The sequence below is a fragment of the Nicotiana sylvestris genome, chromosome 1, assembly GCF_000393655.2.
Source record: "Nicotiana sylvestris chromosome 1, ASM39365v2, whole genome shotgun sequence".
NCBI classification, from domain to species: domain Eukaryota; kingdom Viridiplantae; phylum Streptophyta; class Magnoliopsida; order Solanales; family Solanaceae; genus Nicotiana; species Nicotiana sylvestris.
This window is the reverse complement of record NC_091057.1, coordinates 40907233-40925718: the sequence shown is the minus strand read 5'-3', so window position 1 is coordinate 40925718 and position 18486 is coordinate 40907233. Positions and strand designations below refer to the sequence as shown.

The following is an 18486-nucleotide window of genomic DNA, read 5'->3' as shown; positions in this document are numbered from 1 at the left end:
TTACACCCATTCTTCTACCAAAAATATTGGTCGAATGTAGGTGACAAAGTCACTTCCTTCTGTGAAGATATCTTTTATTCAAAGATCATTCCTCCGGAACTAAATAAAACTCTTATATGCCTTGTTCCTAAAGTGAAGCATCCTACTACAATTCAAACCTATTAGTCTTTGTAATATAGTTTATAAGCTTATTACAAAGATAATTATTAATAGGCTCAAGCCAATCATTAGTAAAGTTATAGGTCCTACACAAACTAGTTTCCAACAAGGTAAAAGAGCCTCTGATAATGCTATAATAGTGCAAGAAACCTTAAATTACTTTGCTAAAATGAAAGGCAAATGTTCATCAATGTTATTAAAACTTGATCTCGAAAAAGCCTTCAATAGGTTGGAATGGTCTTTCATAAGGCAAACCTTGTTTTATTTTAACATACCTCCCTCTATGATTTCCTTAATAATGTCATGCGTTACAACAACTTTCATTTTTATATTAATCAACGGTTCAAAAATACAGTATTTTTCACCAGCAAGAGGCATTCGTCAGGGAGATCCACTATTACCCTACTTGTTTATAATGTGCATAGAATTATTTTTACTTAGTATATCCCTCTCTATAGACTATCTAAGGTGGAAAAGACTGTCTAAGAAGGGTCCAGATCTTTCACACCTCTTTTTTGCAGATGATATTATCCTATTCTCCAAGATTACTATCAAAAGTTGTCATACTATTATTGATGTTTTGAATAACTTTTCACAACACTCGGGACAAAAAATCAATTTTGAAAAATAAAAAATTTTCTTCTCTAATAACTGTAACTCTTCTGACAAAGCTTTTGCAATCAGCTCTTTCAATATTAAAGAAGGAACCTCTTTCGGTAAATAGTTGGGATTTTCTATGTTCCAAGCAAACCATATTATGCAGTACACACGTATTCCTGCCTACATAATTAATAAAATGGAACAATATCAATGAAATTTTTTATGGGGTACTACTTCAGAAAGGAAGAAATTACACCTTGTTAGATGTAATGAGATAACTATTTCAAAGGAAGTAGGAGGATTATGAATTCAAAAACTACGTCAAAAGAACTTCGCTTTACTAGCAAGTCTAGCTTGGAGAATCTTTAAATCACCACAAGCAATGTGGGCTCACATCCTTCTTAACAAATATCTCAATATATCCCCCAAATATTCTCACTCAAAAATCTGGACTAATATTATCAATGGTTGGCATCACTGTTAGCTAAGAATAGAATGGAAAGTAGGAGAAGGCTCACATATCAAATTTTGGGAAGATCCCTGGATTAGGCCTGGCACAACGATTAGATCTCAAATTCAAGGACCACTTCCATTAGGCCATCATAATATCACAATATCTTCTCTAGTAAATGATATCAGATGGGATTGGAATAGTTTCCCATTTGAATTACCAACCAATATTACCCAAATAATTCTAGCTACATATATCTCCAAATATGATAATAAGGAAGATAATATTTACTGGGGTCTAACTCCAATGGGTCACTTCACAACTAGATCTATGTATACGGCTTTGGAAGCTCAGTTAACTGAACCTACTAATAGCTATACAAAATATAATTGGATCTGGAGTACAACCCAAAATCAAAAGGTTCATTTGGCTTTTACATCGGAAAAGGCTCCCTACCAAAGAATTCCTTAAGCATATTAATCTAATTCAAGATGTTATTCGTCAATATTGCCACCAAGAGGATGAAACTATAAGACACTTGTTTCTTGATTGCACAAACGCTAAAACATGTCGGCAGGAACTGGAAATACTGCAGTTTATTAACCAAAAAATACCTAACATAAACACAATCAATTGGTTACAGGACCTCATAACTTGTAAGGATTTTCAGCTTCCTTATCATATGAACACAGCCACATACTTACCTCTAAGCCTATGGAATATCTGGCTAGCTCGCAATAATAATATTTATAAGCATACTAGGGATACTGCTTCAGTCAAACATACCACTCAGCAAGCGGCGGAATACACCTACCTAGTAGATAAAAAACACAAATGTGTTAAAAAAGACAATAAAATCTAAAATGGAAACCTCCAAAAGAAAATTTTTATAAACTAAATACAGATGGAGCTCATACAGCAACAACTCTTGGCATTTGTGGAATAATTTGAAACTCAAAGGCTGAATGGATGTTGGGTTTTACAGCAGTAGTCCCAAGAGATTCATCTACTTCAGCAGAATTGCATGCTTTGTTACAGGGTCTTAGGATGGCATATGACTACAATTTCACTCCACTAGAGGTGGAAGTGGATGCACAAGAGATTATCAGACTGCTCCTATCTAATAATGCCTCACACTACAACAAATTTGATTATCAATGATGAATTATTTTGTCACCTATGATTCACTTTTCGTCACCAAAGAATTTTTATGACGAATTTTTTTTTGTCAATCTTTCGTCTCTAAAACACCGTCACTAATAACATATAAAGACAACTTTGTGTTTCGTCGCCAAATAATGAAGTATTAAATACGAAATTCTTTTTCGTCCCCAAATACGTAATATTTATGACGGATTTATTTGTCATAAAAAGTACAAAAAAATCGTACTTAATAGTATGATTTCGTCACTAAAAAGTGCATTAATGTCGACGAAACTGCCTCGTCTCTAAAATTTAGTTTAATTAGTGACGACGTTAAATGTCTCTAAAGCTATGTGTGTTTCGTAGTTGAAAACCGTAATTTTGTCATTAAAGACTACCTTTTATCTACAAAAAAGTATTTCGTCCCTAAATATATAATTAGTAACAATTATAATTTTGTAGTTAAAACTACCATCTTGTCACTAAAAAGAATATTTTTATCGACAAAACAAAGTTGTCACTATAAGTTATCATAATTAGTGACAATTACAATTGTCAAATAATACAAAATTGATTCGTAGTCAATAAAAAGATGATTTTGGGACATAAATTATTTTGTCACTAAATATAGTGAATTTATGACGAACTTAATTTGTTTAGTGACGAAAATGTGGTATTCCTAAAAACTATATAAAAGTGAACTTGTTTGTCACTAATAACAAATGTTTGATGACGTTTATATTCGTATTTGTTTTAGATTGACGTAATACGAATTTGAAATAACATAATAAAACAATCAACGTAATAACATAAAAATAAAAACAATCAAAGGTAATAACAAAAATATTCACCATTGATCATAAAACTAATATTCAAACTATATTGAAATAAAAGCTCCTTAAATTAAAAGAAACATAGTTAAAGTAAATATGTCCAACGTAAAAGTCTAATTGAGAAATATTACTCCTAAACTAGGACTGAGAAGTGGAGGAATGCAGTGACACTTCACTTGCAATTAGTCTTGATCCAATAGTTTCCTCCATATACCTGTATAAAAGATAGAGAAAAAATTATGATTTAAGTTAATACTTTATGGTATCATGGTATAAATAAGATATAATTGGTATAAACTACAACTTCTTGTTAGACGTAGAGTTTAATTGGTGAAACAAATAAATGAATTGTAATACAAGTAAATAAAAATGAGAAAAAAATTAAATAGTGTGAAGTTTAGTGTACCCAAAGTTGATAATCTGGTGGGGCTCAATCTTCACTGTATCATTAAAAAAAACATTCGAACTTAGATGCTAAAAGAATTATACTTGAATTTATCATTTAAAGATGTAGTACTTCTAACCTTGATGGTGATGAGCCAATAAAATGACGCTTCATTTGGTTTAATATTTCCTCTTGGCGTGCCCTTAGAGTACCCAGCTCAGAAGTTAATGTTTTTATCTGTATCTGCTAATTTGCTACCTCAGTTTCAGCTACATTCAAACGTTCTTGTAAACCATGTTGGGTAGTAGCAGCATCCTCTTTTGCCCTCCTAAGAGCATCCTCTAATTCTGTTGTCCTTCTTTTTGTTGTTGTAGTTGTATTAGGCTTTGGACCATAACCAAGACCTTTAATATATCCCGACCTTGTACCAAGTACATTATCAACAATTTCATTAATAGTCATTGGATTCTCTTCAGAAACAGACCGAGCTCTCAAATCTCTCATTTTGTTCTACATAAAAATATTACATCAGTTAAATTAATTATAAGATAGAATGAATACATGTGACATGTTACTAAAATATTACTTACGTAGTTAGTCTCAGCCTCTGGAGATGACCATCCTTTTTCACTCGAGTAATGGGTACTTTTGTAGAACTCAATCCTATTTGGCTCTACTCCTTCATGTTCCTTCACACCCTACACAATATGAAAATAATATGAAATATTACTAAAATATCATCTTAGTAATGAATGCCTAGGGTGATTGAACCTCAACCACATTGACATGATTAGATTACAGGTTCAACAAAAGGTAATGAATGTATGTAGATCAAAGCTTTTTACCTATACCAACTCCTCTCAAGGCAACCATTTTTGAGAGTTTTGTAAGACAGAACATTGCAGAGTCAGAAATTGATGTGACAAGTAACATTAGACAACTAATGAAGAATAGTTCTTCCCAACTAACAACAAGACAGAATTTTTATATGTTGACTGCCCTTTTATACAAAAATAAACTCAGAGAAAGGAAACAAATAAAGGTTTTATATCAGAAAGCTCAATATATTTTAAGAGCCTTAAAATACTACTACTAACAGTTGTTGTAGAATACATGACGCAGACATAGAACTGGTTTTCCTTGTTATTAAGGTCCTAGATGTGATACTAATATATGATAATTAAAAGTTTAACTAAAGCATGCTGACAAAGATTTAAAGAAAAGTAAGAGATACGAAAGAAACAAGTTGCACAGAAATGTCCCCACCTCTCAATTACCAATTCACCATGACTTTGTTCACTATAAATTACATCTCAAACTTAGAAATAACTAAATAGGCTTCAATGTTTCACAACAGACACCCCTTGATCCTTGGGACCCTTTCTCATATTCCCGTGGTCCAAACATTGATCCACAGTCGAATATGTAACTCCACCAAAGACCCTAAACACGCATCTAACTATCTAAGTTATTCTTAATACAAAAAGAGTTCAATCAAACATCCTAAATGCAGCCTCTCTAGTTCATTTCATATTGTCGACAATTTAAACCAGACAAAGAAGGAAAAAGAGCAGTGATTCAGATCATTGTTGACTTTAATAGAAACGCGACTTTCTTACATGGGCAACTGGAGGGCATGATATCTAGATGACTGCATAACATATACAAACAGATAAAAACTTCTTATTTATTAATAGGTTTGGTGTCTGGTTGTGAAAATATTTACACATATGAGGCAAGGTTAGTTTCAAAGAGTCAAGTACTACACATTAAGCAGGTTCTCTATTTTTTATACAAATGATAAGTTTCTCCCATTTTAGCAATTCTCATCCCACACATCTGACTTTCTAATGTAGGCAGGGATCATAGAACTCAAGCAAAAAAAAAAAGCAAATACAAAGGAAGAGGAAGAACTGGCACAGAATGCTTTCTGAGTTCGAACAACTCAAACATAAATAAAATAAAAATAACTGCTTTACATAGAAGATATGCCTTCCGTATGAGAAGAGATCAGATATTAACTAAAATCAATGGATACATTAATCTTCAAATATAAAAGTATAGTTGATGGAATGTCTGATGAGAATCAAGTTTTCTACTTCTTTTTATTTAGAAAAGGTAAGTTTTATTGAGTATCAGCACTAACGTTGGGGCTGTAAATTAGGAAATGAGATCTAACAAGATTTCAGCATCATTTACAAGTTCCAGTTTACACCAAAACATAATAAGAGCTTAACAGTCAAGTTCTAGTAATTTACTACTTAAGAGCATGAAATGTCTAATATTTAACCAAGTTATATGTCTAGTTTTAAGTGCTAAGTTATGTTATCAAAACACTCATAAACTACATTAACATGGAAACAGGTGGTTAAAGCAGTGATTGATCCTAGTGCAAATATGGAGTTCAGAGCCAACACGGCAGATGATCCTCACAAGAGGAAACCAGATATCAGCAAAGCAAAAGAAGCTAACCGGTTCACGAAATGCCATATAAGAAAACTAGATATCCAATAACGAGTCACAAACAGAGCCTCGACAACAATAAATAGGCCAAACAAGCTTTAGAATACTCAACAATTGCAATAAAAAACTTGCACAACAGCAACAAGAAACTAACTTGATTTGAATTATGAATGAAAAATAGCAATACTTAAAAGTATGTGCAAGTTCTTTTCTTTTTTTCACCATTTTGAATATTAAAAATGTCCCTTGAGATTTCAGTCTTCGCCTACCAAGCATAGAGATTGGAAAAGTTCCAAAAAATAAAAATAGTATAACTTACTATTTCAGCACGAGCAGCTACAAAAGCTCTTGACCCCATGAAATGATTAGATTTCAGCTTTGTTCGATTGACCTTGTTTATCTCGCATCGTCTCTACAAAGAATATATAAATATAAGTAAATAAAATTATAATGAAACAAATATGATGCTAAAGCTTATTATCATTTCGCACTATAAGTTCTCAGATGTTAGCATAAAAGAGTGGACATAAACTAAAGAACCACGTCAAGCTCTTCTCAAAGGTTGCAATTTTCAGAGGCATTTAAAGAATCCTTTTTTTTCTTTTTTACTTCCAGTTTATTTTCTACTCTTATTTGTATCTTCTGTAAGGGTCTACTCATATCAATGTAAGCCATATCATCCATGAATGAATGTTGCAGCTACAAAGTAGAGAAAAATATTTTCTGAAAATATCTTCTGTACATTTTGTTTGTACGTATTCTTAATTACTTAAAGAAAAAGGTTGAGAAATCGTGAATGTTGTTTGCCAGAAAAAGATATAACGAGACAAATATGAATAGAAATTACCTTATGCTCTGGATTCGCCCACATATCACAGATCCTGTTCCAATTTTCCGGGGTCAACTCTGGCACTTCAATTTTACGAGCCTCTTCCTCGGAGCTTGCACTTTCAAATAGCTTTTTTAATTTGTAGCGCCATTGTCGGCTTCTATTTTTCAGAATATCCTCACAGCTATCTTTGGTGTAATGCTCGTCCAAGTTAATTTCAAACTTCTCCTGCAAAATGAGAAGTTTTGAAGACACTCACAAAACAATCAAAATTTCCTTTGCTGGTAAAAGATTAAAAACTAACATATTTATAATGTAATAAAATTTACCAAAATATAGAATCCTTACATGGCATCTAATTAATGCTGCATCCTTATCATCTCTTGTGAGTTCCTTCCATTTGTTTGGAAGCGAAAGAAAGTTGCGAGCAATAATTCCTAACTCATTTGATAGCTTTGCTGATGGAATTGCCTTAACTGGCCTTCCTTTACCAACTGGGATGTCTATAACCATCTTTCTCCCTATAGACTTCTTCATTTTCTCAAAGACCTTTTCCCATTGTCCTTCCACGACCTTTCCTGATTCTAGTTGAATCATCTGATTTTAAAAAGTAAAAATCAGTTCAAAATACTTGCTAAAATTCTTAAATGGTAACCATGTATATATATTAGTAATTAATTGTCATGCTACAAATGAAAACTCTACTGTTTCAAGTTTAACATTAATGAATGTTTCAAATATTAATATATTTGGTTCCAACTTAAACACAAAAGAATCCTAGATGCTGGAATATAAAGATTGTTATTTCTTTCCAGTTGAGGAAAGTAAGAATTTGTTGAAACTTCTTATTGGGCGACAATCAGAAACTTTGTTTACATCCCCTCTTTTAAACACAATCTGTTTGTTTTATAAAGATAAACTCAAAAATAATATTGCAATAGGTGTGAAGTTCTTGGCTACCCTTAGTATTTGCTAAAACCAATAAGAAAGAATGGGTGCAATGTAATTTATCAGATAATGACTTCCACAGAAATGAAAATCCCCAATATACCTTCGAATTGCAATATAATTGACCCGACAATAAGAAATTACTTCAATTTTACAGCAAAGGTTTCAATAAAAATAGTACTACCAAAACTCTGAATTAGAAAGTGCAGGATATACTAGTTGCATATAGAAAAACAATATGGAATGCACAGAACAAGCAAAAAAAAAGGATCCATAAGAATAAACAACAAAAAATAGTACACGGACAACAATGAGCAATAAGCATCAAATTAAAAAGGAGAACAAACAATAATTAATAGATACACTCCTAGTCAATATAATAAAAGGTACGTATTACCTGTATTAGGAGTAGGATTATTACTATTTGATGGATCAGATAATCGGCTTGCTTGAGTAGAAGCACCTGTAATTGTGGTTTGTCTAGAGACACGTCCGCCTGGTGCCATTGATTTGTAGAATTCTACCAAAAATACTATATAATTTTAGTATATTCATTAGATGTAAAATCTATTAGTTTAACAAACCAAAAGTTAGAAATAACTAAAGAAAAACTCAAAAAGAACATAAATCATCAATCTGGAAAGCCTGATGCACATCATTTCCTAATACGAATTTACTATCTTCTTCTCCTAAAATTTATTGAACTATTGAAGCATCACTAGCCGAGTTAAGTAATTAGTATAACATACCAAAGATCTATTTATGTAGAAATTTTTCTAATTTGAAGGCACATCAACTATGTTTTCAAAAACGTATACCGTATAAATGAAAGTTTTTCAATGGTGAAAGTTGAAAGAAAAATCCAGCAACTTTTCACAGAGATAATCAAGAAAAGAGTGTGTGCAATGGTAAGCAATATGGACAACATTACAACAGATTATCTTGGAATGCTTTTGAAAGCTAATCATGATACTGCTGGAAGAGAGAAGCTCATATTTGAAGAAATAATTGATGACTGTTGAACAAGAAACAACGCAGACATTGCTCTCATGGACTATTTTTCTTCTAGGCACACTGACTGGCAAGAAAAAGCAAGAGAAGAGGCACTAGACTTACTTGGGCAGCGATATCAAAATTATAAAGACATATCAAAACTAAAAATAGTATGGGAACTATCAACAGCTCCTTTATTTTTCCATAATATTAATTTTTTTCAAAAACTTATACCAAAGATCTTATAAGTTATACATGCAGCAGATTTAAAAGAAGCTGTGTGTCTGACAAAGATTGAGCCTAGTGAAGGAATGTTTACTGGTTTCAACAAAAATATAAATTACCCTACAAAATATTCACCTTAAAACACTTTGTTTCAGTTCATCTAAATTTAAAGTGCCATTATCCGATCAAACAAATTCCCAAGGGCCACCAAGAAGCATGATTCGATTCAAACAGAAGCTTTAATACCATATTTCCACAATCCATCCACTCTTCCCTCAAAACCAGACAGAAAACGTCAATATATACACAAAATAGATGCCTACTATGATAATATCTAATATTTCCCCTTCATTACACCATGCAAAACTATAAATATACACAGTAAACTAAAAACTCTAAATATACACAGTAAATTAAAGAGTTTCTGTTTCAAAATCTTCTAATTAATTTATTCTCATCTAGATTGATCATATGAGACAAAATAAAAGCATATCAATGTCTATGCCACAAATAATTAATGAATTAATAATTTGATATATGATTGTGGCAATTACAATCTATTGAATCTTATTCAAACAAAGAGTAGGTGAAATGATACATACCTGTTCAGAAATTTTGCTTCACTTTGCAATGTATTTTTTCCAGTCATTTTTCTCATATATATATAGTGGTTATCCTAACATTCGTTTGGAGCCAAAAATCCCAAAAACCAGCGCCCAAAGACGGTTTCTTTCTCCAATTTACAATGTTGTGGAATTCTATTTGGTGGGTATGGACGAGCTTGTTGGGTATGGAGGAGGTTGAAGAGTTATGCCAAGGAAGGGAGTGGAGAAGTGCTTTACCCTGAATTTTCTTCTGACCCTAACTTTATCTCTCTCTCCCGCTAATTCTAAAATATCAGCCAACTTATGTAAAAATAGTATATACAGCCAACTTATATACATATAATACTACAAATGTACAACCAACTTATGTAAAAAAAATAGTAAAAAGAAACTTTACCTTGTGAAAATAATACTAAAATGAAACTTTATTTTAGTACATATCCCAATTTTGGATGACTTTATGATATAAATAAGCTATATCAAATATGTACTACAGTAATACAATATTCAAAATATTTATTTCAAGAATTGATTTAACTATCTTGGTGTTCACGAGAAATTGAACCAAACAGAAAAGGGATCAAATTGGAGAAAAAAATCAACATTCTTTATTTGATTTGATTTTGATTTTTAGTTTTAAGAACATATAAAATTTAATTATTTGGTTAAGCAAAAATTAATCGAAAAAGTCGAACCAGATTGATTATATAAATACCTATTTAGAAATTATAACTATATAAAATTTTACATTACAAATTTTTTTTTGCGCTCTTGGCTACTATTTGTGTTGTTTCTACTCTGTTTGGATAAGTAGACTTGACAAAACCTCTTAGTTCTTTGTAGGAAAGCAACTGTTGTAATTATGATCCTCTAATATTCCTAGTGTTCAGTATATTCTTAGTTCTTTGTAGGAAAGCAACTGTTGTAATTATGATCCTCTAATATTCCTAGTGTTCAGTATATTCTGCTGATTGGTCCCCAAATGTCCACAAAACTTTTGTTCACTCTTTAGAACATAAGTGAAGGAATCAAGGTTATAAGATTAATTAGTGTTGTACACTATACTTTTTCCTCTAAATTAAGTTATCTTATTGGGTAAACTGTAATGATCGACAACTGATTAATCGATATCCGATAATCACTATCTTATCAGTTTAGCATATTTATAAACCGATAACCGATATATCGAGCCAATAACATTCACAACCGAACTGAACCGACTGATATACATCCCTAATAAGAATACTTTCTAGTTGGACATGGTTTTATTATTGCTACTTCTTATCAGCCATATTAATGTCTATGTGCATTTGGTTGATAATGATTTAATTAATTGAATAATGTATTTGGATGATTACAGTGAAGATGTAATGACCCAATATGTCGTTTTAAGAATTAACGCCCCGTTCAGCAACCTAAGGTCCCGAGCAACTTTGTAATATGTATTATGACTTGTGTGTGCCATCGAGTTTGGTTTTCAAAAGATTCGAAATTTAATTTAAAGAAAAATTCTCATTTTGAAACTTAAATGGAAAGAGTTGAACGGAGAGTTGACTTTTGAGCAACGACCTCGGAATGGAGTTTTGATGATGTCAATAGCTTCGTATGGTAATTTTCGCTTTAGGCGTGTGTCCGGATTTGGAAGTCCGTAAGAGTTAGGACAATTCGACACATTTTGGCGAAAGTTGGAAAATAGAATTTTTTTTTGGAAAATTCGACCGAGGGTGGAAATTTGATAATGAGGACGGATTTCGATTCCGAAAATAGGAACAGCTATGGTACATCATTTATAACTCGCGTGCAAAATTTGAAGTCATTCCGGATTGATTTGATATATTTCAGCGCAAAATATAGAAGTTGGAAGATTTGAAAAATCATAATTCGATTCGATGCGTGATGCGTAATTTCGGCGTGGTTTGACGTGGTTTAAAGCCTCGACTAAGTTCGTATTATATTTTAGAACATGTTGCCATATACTTGGTTAAAGTCCTGAGGGCCTCGGGTGGATTTTGGAAGGTTACCGGAGTTAATTTTGGACATTGAAGCTGCTAATTTTTCTGTTGTTCTGAATAACATTTGGGCAGAAGCGACATCGCAGAAGCGTGAAACTCATCGCAGAAGCGACTGGAAAGGGGGCTGGGCAGTGTTGGGCGTTCATCACAGGAGCGGAGCAGTGGAACGCACCTGCGACACCGCATGTGCGATGTTGGCAGCGTAGAAGCGGATGTTGGCAGCTATGAGAGGGATCGCAGAAGCAGTTAGAGTTTTTCTCTAATATAAATCATTGATGTATATTAGGTTGAGTTGTTCACTCTCGAACGTAGTATGAATACGAAAACAACGTGTACCCGAGTCATCCAAAACCCAATCCGGACATTCGCCCAAGGCCAAAATCATCATACGAAGGCCTGTTGGAACCTTCAAATCTCGATTCCGAGGTCGTTTATTCAAAAATCACAACTTAGCCAATTCTTCCAACTTAAAGCTTCCGAAATGAGAATTCTCTTTCCAAACCGACTTCAAAATTCCCGAATTCGAATTACGACCATGTGCACGAGTCATAGTACGTGAACTGAAGATGTTCATGGCCTCAAACTGCCGAACGACGCGCTAAAGCTCAAAACGACCAGTCGGGTATCGGTTTGCTGAACTTAAAAAATTCGATCCGAGTTTATATGGATTGGAGTTGGATTGTCATTTCTTCAATCCGAAAACCAAAACGAAAATTTCATATCCAATCCAAACTGCTAGAACGCCCGCCGCTAATCTTCATGTCTTAAGTTCTATGTCAAATTTGAAAGTAATTATGTATTTAATCTTGAAGGAATACTAATTTAAATTACAGTATTGATGAATCTTATTAATTATTTTATGTTACGGAGGTAAAATGTGTAGTTTGATAATAGTATTTAAGAAACTATTATTTTTTATTTATCTAAAAATTAAGTATGGTTAATTTTTATCTCATATTAACTTTAACACTATTGCATTATTTGTACTTGTAAAAAATAAATTATAGATACTTTATTCTCTACCGAAAATATCTACTCACAAATAAATGTATTTCTTTACTGTAATAACTTGAATTGATTAAATTAGAATAACATGTGAAATAAAGTGATCACGGCCAACTATGCCTTCTAAAGACAAAGCGGTCGTTGCAAATATAATCCGTTTTTTTTAATTCCGGAGTCGAATCCTCAGGGAACTAACCTATCTATTACAACTCTTGGCAATGCTATTATCAACTCAACCAATTTCCAGATGCAAGATTTTTATCAATCAACTTGGGTTTTTGTTTAACTATTTCAAATGATATTAAAAATAACAATATGCTAAATTAAAGATAATTCAAGAGTAAAAAGGTTTAGGGCATTGATTTCCTCAATTGTTAGTTTAGGTTTTAACTCTTTTGCTATAATCTCGCCGTACTACTTTATGAGGTTTAAGAGCTATGAGTTATCGTAATTTTCTCTCGATCAACTACGATAATTTACTAGAGCATTTTCTCGAACTACTCTAGCTGGCAATATGTGTAGCTCTAAATTATCCCACCAAAGTTTCGTTATCTCTAAACCCACTTTTAAGTTCAAGTAATGAATCTATTCAATTACCTAAAAGTGGTGTTGTTCAATAGCAGTCTAACCTAATATTCTTTCTCAAGCAATATGAGGTAATTAGACACGATTAATCAAGGGCTCATTCAATTAATCACCATACAAAACGTGATTGAACACTCATATAATAAATCCGACTCGATTATAACAAGTTGAATCAAAACTTCAACCAACAATTGGTTCCATCAACCCTAGATCAATTGTTTAGCTACTCATAACAAAACAAGACAAAACTACAAAGTTGTTCATAATTTTTAATTGCAAGAAGTAAAAGGAGTTAGAAAAACTCTATTGTTTGGTAGATCTTCACACCCTTGTTCTTGCCTCCTCCGTACTCTAAAAACAAGCCTTGAAAACCTTGATAATGATCCCTTGGGTGAGCTGGAACTTCTATAGGTTAAGTGGATTTACCCCCGAACTTCCAAATTTACCCCCGAACTTCCAAATTTACCCCTAAAGTTTAATTTAGAGAAAAGAGAGCACAACTCTATAAAATCAATAATTCATTGATAACCATAAACACCATCTATAAAGCAGATGTGCAGCAGAACAAATTCTTAAAATGGACTGACCTTGGCGTTCTCCAAGTGTCTTATAGCTTCTTCCTGAGAAGAAGAATTCATAAACAATTGTATGCAACAAAGCCCAGCTGCCACATGATCCTTCCTTGTCACCTCATCATCATCATGCAATCTAAAAATACACAGGACGGAGACATGGCATTAGTATATACAGAAAATGGAAGCAAATCGACTAGGGTAGCCTATCAGAGAATATGATCAAATTCTGGAGTGAAGCCTGTGGAAAAACAGAAAGATTGAGCTTCTTGAAGTTTACCAAAGCACCTAAACTAAGAAACCAGGTAATAAAGTTAACATTTAAGAGAAAACAAAAGGAGAATCAGCTTTAGAAATTTAATAAAGTTAAATAAACAGAGGACAGAGAGACCTACACAGGCGGATATTACCTCAAGTTGTCAAACCAAGTTTAGATGCTTAGGGAAGCCAAAAAATACTGGCAAGGTGCACTTTTATAAGCAGCGTGTGCAAGGAATTACACAAATGCTGGGTATGCATCTTTTTTTAATATATTATGTTGGCGATAGGGCGAATAAGAGGTTTTAAATAATTAGGCCATTTATAGATGTCTTGACAAATTGCTTAAGAGTATGGTCACTGAAGAAGAAGCTGAGAAACAGGTTATGGAATTTGTCAAGAGAAACATTGGCACATATACACCATTACTAGCAGGAAATTCAGTCTACGTGGATTTTCAATTTTTGAAGAAATACATGCCAAATCTGGCTAGTCTTTTTTCACATGTACTAGTTGATGTCAGCAGTGTCAAGGCATTGTGTGTTCGTTGGTTTCCAATAGCAAAAAGGCTCCTAAAAAGGAAAGCAAGAAGCCTTGGATTCTTTCACATCTTTGGTTTGCTGCACAACATGGAGCTTGTGGAAAGCAACAAGCCTTGGATTCTTATTAGACTTTGAGGCCTTGAATATGTGTTCCTTGAAGTAATTGAGTTCTGCTATGCTCTCCTTAATGTCATCCATAGCTCCTTGAAACTGGAGCTTCAACAAGACAACCACCCTTTGATGTAATGGCCTGTAATCATTCACTATTAGTATTTCACTTCAACTTACTAATTCTTTGCTGTTCTAATATGTGCAGTATTCATCATAAATTTGATTCTAATAGTACACTGCTTCAGCTCTAGTGTAAAACAAGTCAAGAATTAATATTCCCACATGCAATTCCAACCTCACTAATCTTTGAAGAAGTATCGGCATCAACGGTTGACATGTCTATATACCCCTTCCCACCACATATCTGCTCAAGAGCACCATCTTATCAGGCTCTTAAGATTTCAAAGACAAATTACCCCTGCTTTAGTTGAACCTGGTCAGTGATGGAATTTTGTCCAGACCAACAGATCGATTTTCTGCTGAGCTTTCTGCTGCACATTGTTCAGTGACCACTACAACCTTCTCATGGTATATAACACCACCTGTTCGTCTTTGGGTGCATGATGGTACAGCAACGTAAATAACTAGATGATTCCAGCTGCTTGAAAGTCTTCAAGCCAGTCATGATCCTAATGAGCACAGCTACTGCAGTCGATATCACCTCTACCTTTGTTTTTTGCCAAAAAAGGATTGTAGTTTTCAACGAGATGTTTATAAATTGATCCTTTAGTACAACCAATTGGATATTCCTGTTTTCTGGTAATTCTTTTTACTAAAAATTACTAGGAACCTCAGACCTCTCTATTCCTTCGAGGTAGGGTTAAGTTTTGCATACACACTACCCTCCCCAGACCCTACTAGTGAGATTTCACTGGGTCGTTGTTATTGTTGTTGTTGTTGTTATAGATGTCTTGAGGTAATATCCGCCTGTGTAGGTCTCTCTGTTCTTTGTTTATTCTACTTTAAATTTCTAAAGCAGATTCTCCTTTTGTTTTCTCTTAAATGTTTAACTTTATTAGTGTCTATCACATGAACTCCGAATAGTGAAAGAGTAAATAAATTACCCGCTTAATGCTTTAAGCGTTATGAACAGATGGTTGGCATATTGCTCTTCCCTTAATTTTTTTGGTTTCTTAGACTTAAAAGGAAACACAATAACTTAAAAAATGACCAGATTAGCAACTACACTCTACCTTTTTATTTTACGGAAGACTTCCACTGTAAGTCTACAATCGACTTAACATCTTATTCCAGTTTCCAATAAAAAAAAATTAGATCTATATTAACAAACATAACATTCCATGATAAGTTTTTTTCTATAAAATGAGCATTTAACTTCACCTCTCAAATTAAAAAGAAGTGTTCTTCGAAAACTCTGTAATTATGAAATCTAAAGAAGTAGTGAATGCTTTATTTATTTATTTTGATATGATTTTCTGTTTGATTTTTCATATGTTTTATTATGTTACATTTGGCATTATATAATATATTTTTTATTTTTGCCATTATAAAAATCTAAATTCTTTTGAATCAAATAAATATAAAACAAAGATATTTGACTGCGCGAAGCGTGGCCCAATTAACTAGTTATTTGACAGTTGAGGTATTATGTTGGACTCCATATGCTTGGATTATATTATAGATATAAGTCCATATATAGACTGTTCCTATCTAAACAATATGAAATTTTGTAGCAGCAAGTGTTCCTTGGGTTCTATTAAATTTTAATATGGCCTTTTGGTTTTATATTTTCTAAAGTTAGATATGGCAATTGAATCAAAATGAGTATGGTTTTAATTTGATTTCTTTCATTTGTAGGTCATATAGACTTCATAATAGAACTTTATAAAATGGGATTCAAGTTTCTCGAACTTGATAATTTTTTAAGATGGGTGCTTCAGTCATAAGGTTAATTAGTCCTAAAGTAACTTTTTGTATCATATATGAACAAAACTATATCTTTTAGTTTTTTTACTATGAATCTTTTTTTGTCGCCAATAATTGTACTATTCAACTACAAAATTCAAGTCGTAGCCATTTAAAAATCATATTTTTCGTGACAAAAATTTTGTTGTGACTAAACTGTACGTTAAACAGAGACAATTAAATAATTGTCACTAATTGTTTGCACTATTAGTGACAAAAACTAATGTCATAATAAATTAGAAACTTTTGTAGCTAAAGTTTACCATGTTTAACTACAAATTTTATTTTGTCACTATTGTAATAACACATTTTTTGTGACGAAATTTTTTCGTGTCCAAAGTTTTACCAATTTTAAGACAAATTATGATTTGTCACAAATTGGATACATCATTAGTGACAAAATAATATGTCACCAATTGTATAAAATTCGTGGCTAATGCTATTAAATAATGGCGCCAAGTTATTTTTTGGTGGGAAACTTTAGTGGACAAAACTTTTGCTACGAAATTTTATGTTTCGTCACTAAAACTATGTGGATTATGTATCTAAACACGAAACATAATTTTCGTCACGAAAAGTGAATAATTAGTGACGAATTTTGTGTCGTGGCTAAAAGTTTTGTAGCTAAATATCACATTTGTTGTAGTGTCATTTGATAATTTGTTAACTGACTGTAGGTACTTCCTGGACAGGTTAGATAAGCCAGTAGTACAACATGCGTACAGAGAGCAGAATAGGGTTGCAGATCACCTAGCAAAGGTAGGATGTAATTTTGGACATAACTCAGCGGTGCGTATTTTGGTAAACATCCTAGATTTTGCATGGCAAGTTTTTGAAGGAGATAAGAATGGCATGCAAGCTCAAACTACAGTGCAAGGACATGTTTTGGAGGATTTTAGGACTGATTCAACGACGTCTGATGCTATTCCTAGTAGATGCAATAGTAACATAGTAGATAATAGTATTACTGTGGGTCTGTATAATAGTTTGGTATCCAGTATTAGTAGGTTATCGTGTAATAGGATGCAGTATACACATTCACCCTCTGTACGCATCACTTAATCATAATATATGTTTATCTTTTGAACCAAAAAAAATTATTAAATGTTATTACTGTCAAAATCAATATTTCGGACAGGAAGGTCTATCAAGCTATACGTCAATGTATTTTATGGGAATAATATTTTAAAAAATGAAGCTACTTGTGTATTACAAACATTAGCTTTGTGTATTACTAATCATTTATTTGGTACTATATTTTGTCAACGTATGTATAACTAATACAAATATTAATTATATATCCTATATGGTATTATTCTATGTATAACTAATACATAGCAAATCATGATATTAGCAATGCAAGAATTTTATACTTGCATAAAAATGGTTAAAGATGTAATTACCCCTCCAAATTCTTTGTATATATATTTTGTATATTTTTATATTGTAATCTTTTAATTAATTTTTTTTAGTATTCTACTATAATCAAAATAATATCATATGTAATCCTACATTTGATTTTGAATTCGTTCAAAGTATAAACTGACGTTTTTTTTTATTTGTTAAAAGCTACCCATTTTTTAATAATTGTTATGTTGTATTATATGTCATAGCAATTAAATTTTTCTTCTCTTTTAACTCCAATATTTAAATTAGTTTTCTATTTTAATTTTGCTCTCGTATAAACGAAGATGACTTTAGAGGGAGTAAAGAATGAAGAGGGTAATAAAAATGTTGCAATATAAATAGTGTACAAAGTTAAAGAATGTGAAAGGTATTTTTGTAAACAATCAATTTTTTAAAAAAAATTATGCAATGTTTTAGTATACCAAACCAAAAGT

At 32.4% G+C, this 18486-nt stretch overlaps 1 protein-coding gene across 1 annotated transcript; it reads right to left on the bottom strand.

The window, feature by feature from the left end:
- Positions 1-3138: 3138 nt before the first annotated feature.
- On the bottom strand, positions 3139-7400 carry LOC138869243 (uncharacterized). The gene is made up of 7 exons (XM_070146848.1): positions 7212-7400; positions 6882-7091; positions 6354-6446; positions 4162-4269; positions 3711-4081; positions 3593-3626; positions 3139-3400 (listed from the first exon to the last, which is right to left on the bottom strand). The coding sequence occupies exons 1-5, from the start codon at positions 7398-7400 to the stop codon at positions 3818-3820; spliced, it is 864 nt and encodes a 287-aa protein (XP_070002949.1). The 3' UTR covers positions 3139-3400; positions 3593-3626; positions 3711-3817.
- Between the last annotated feature and the right edge of the window lie 11086 nt (positions 7401-18486).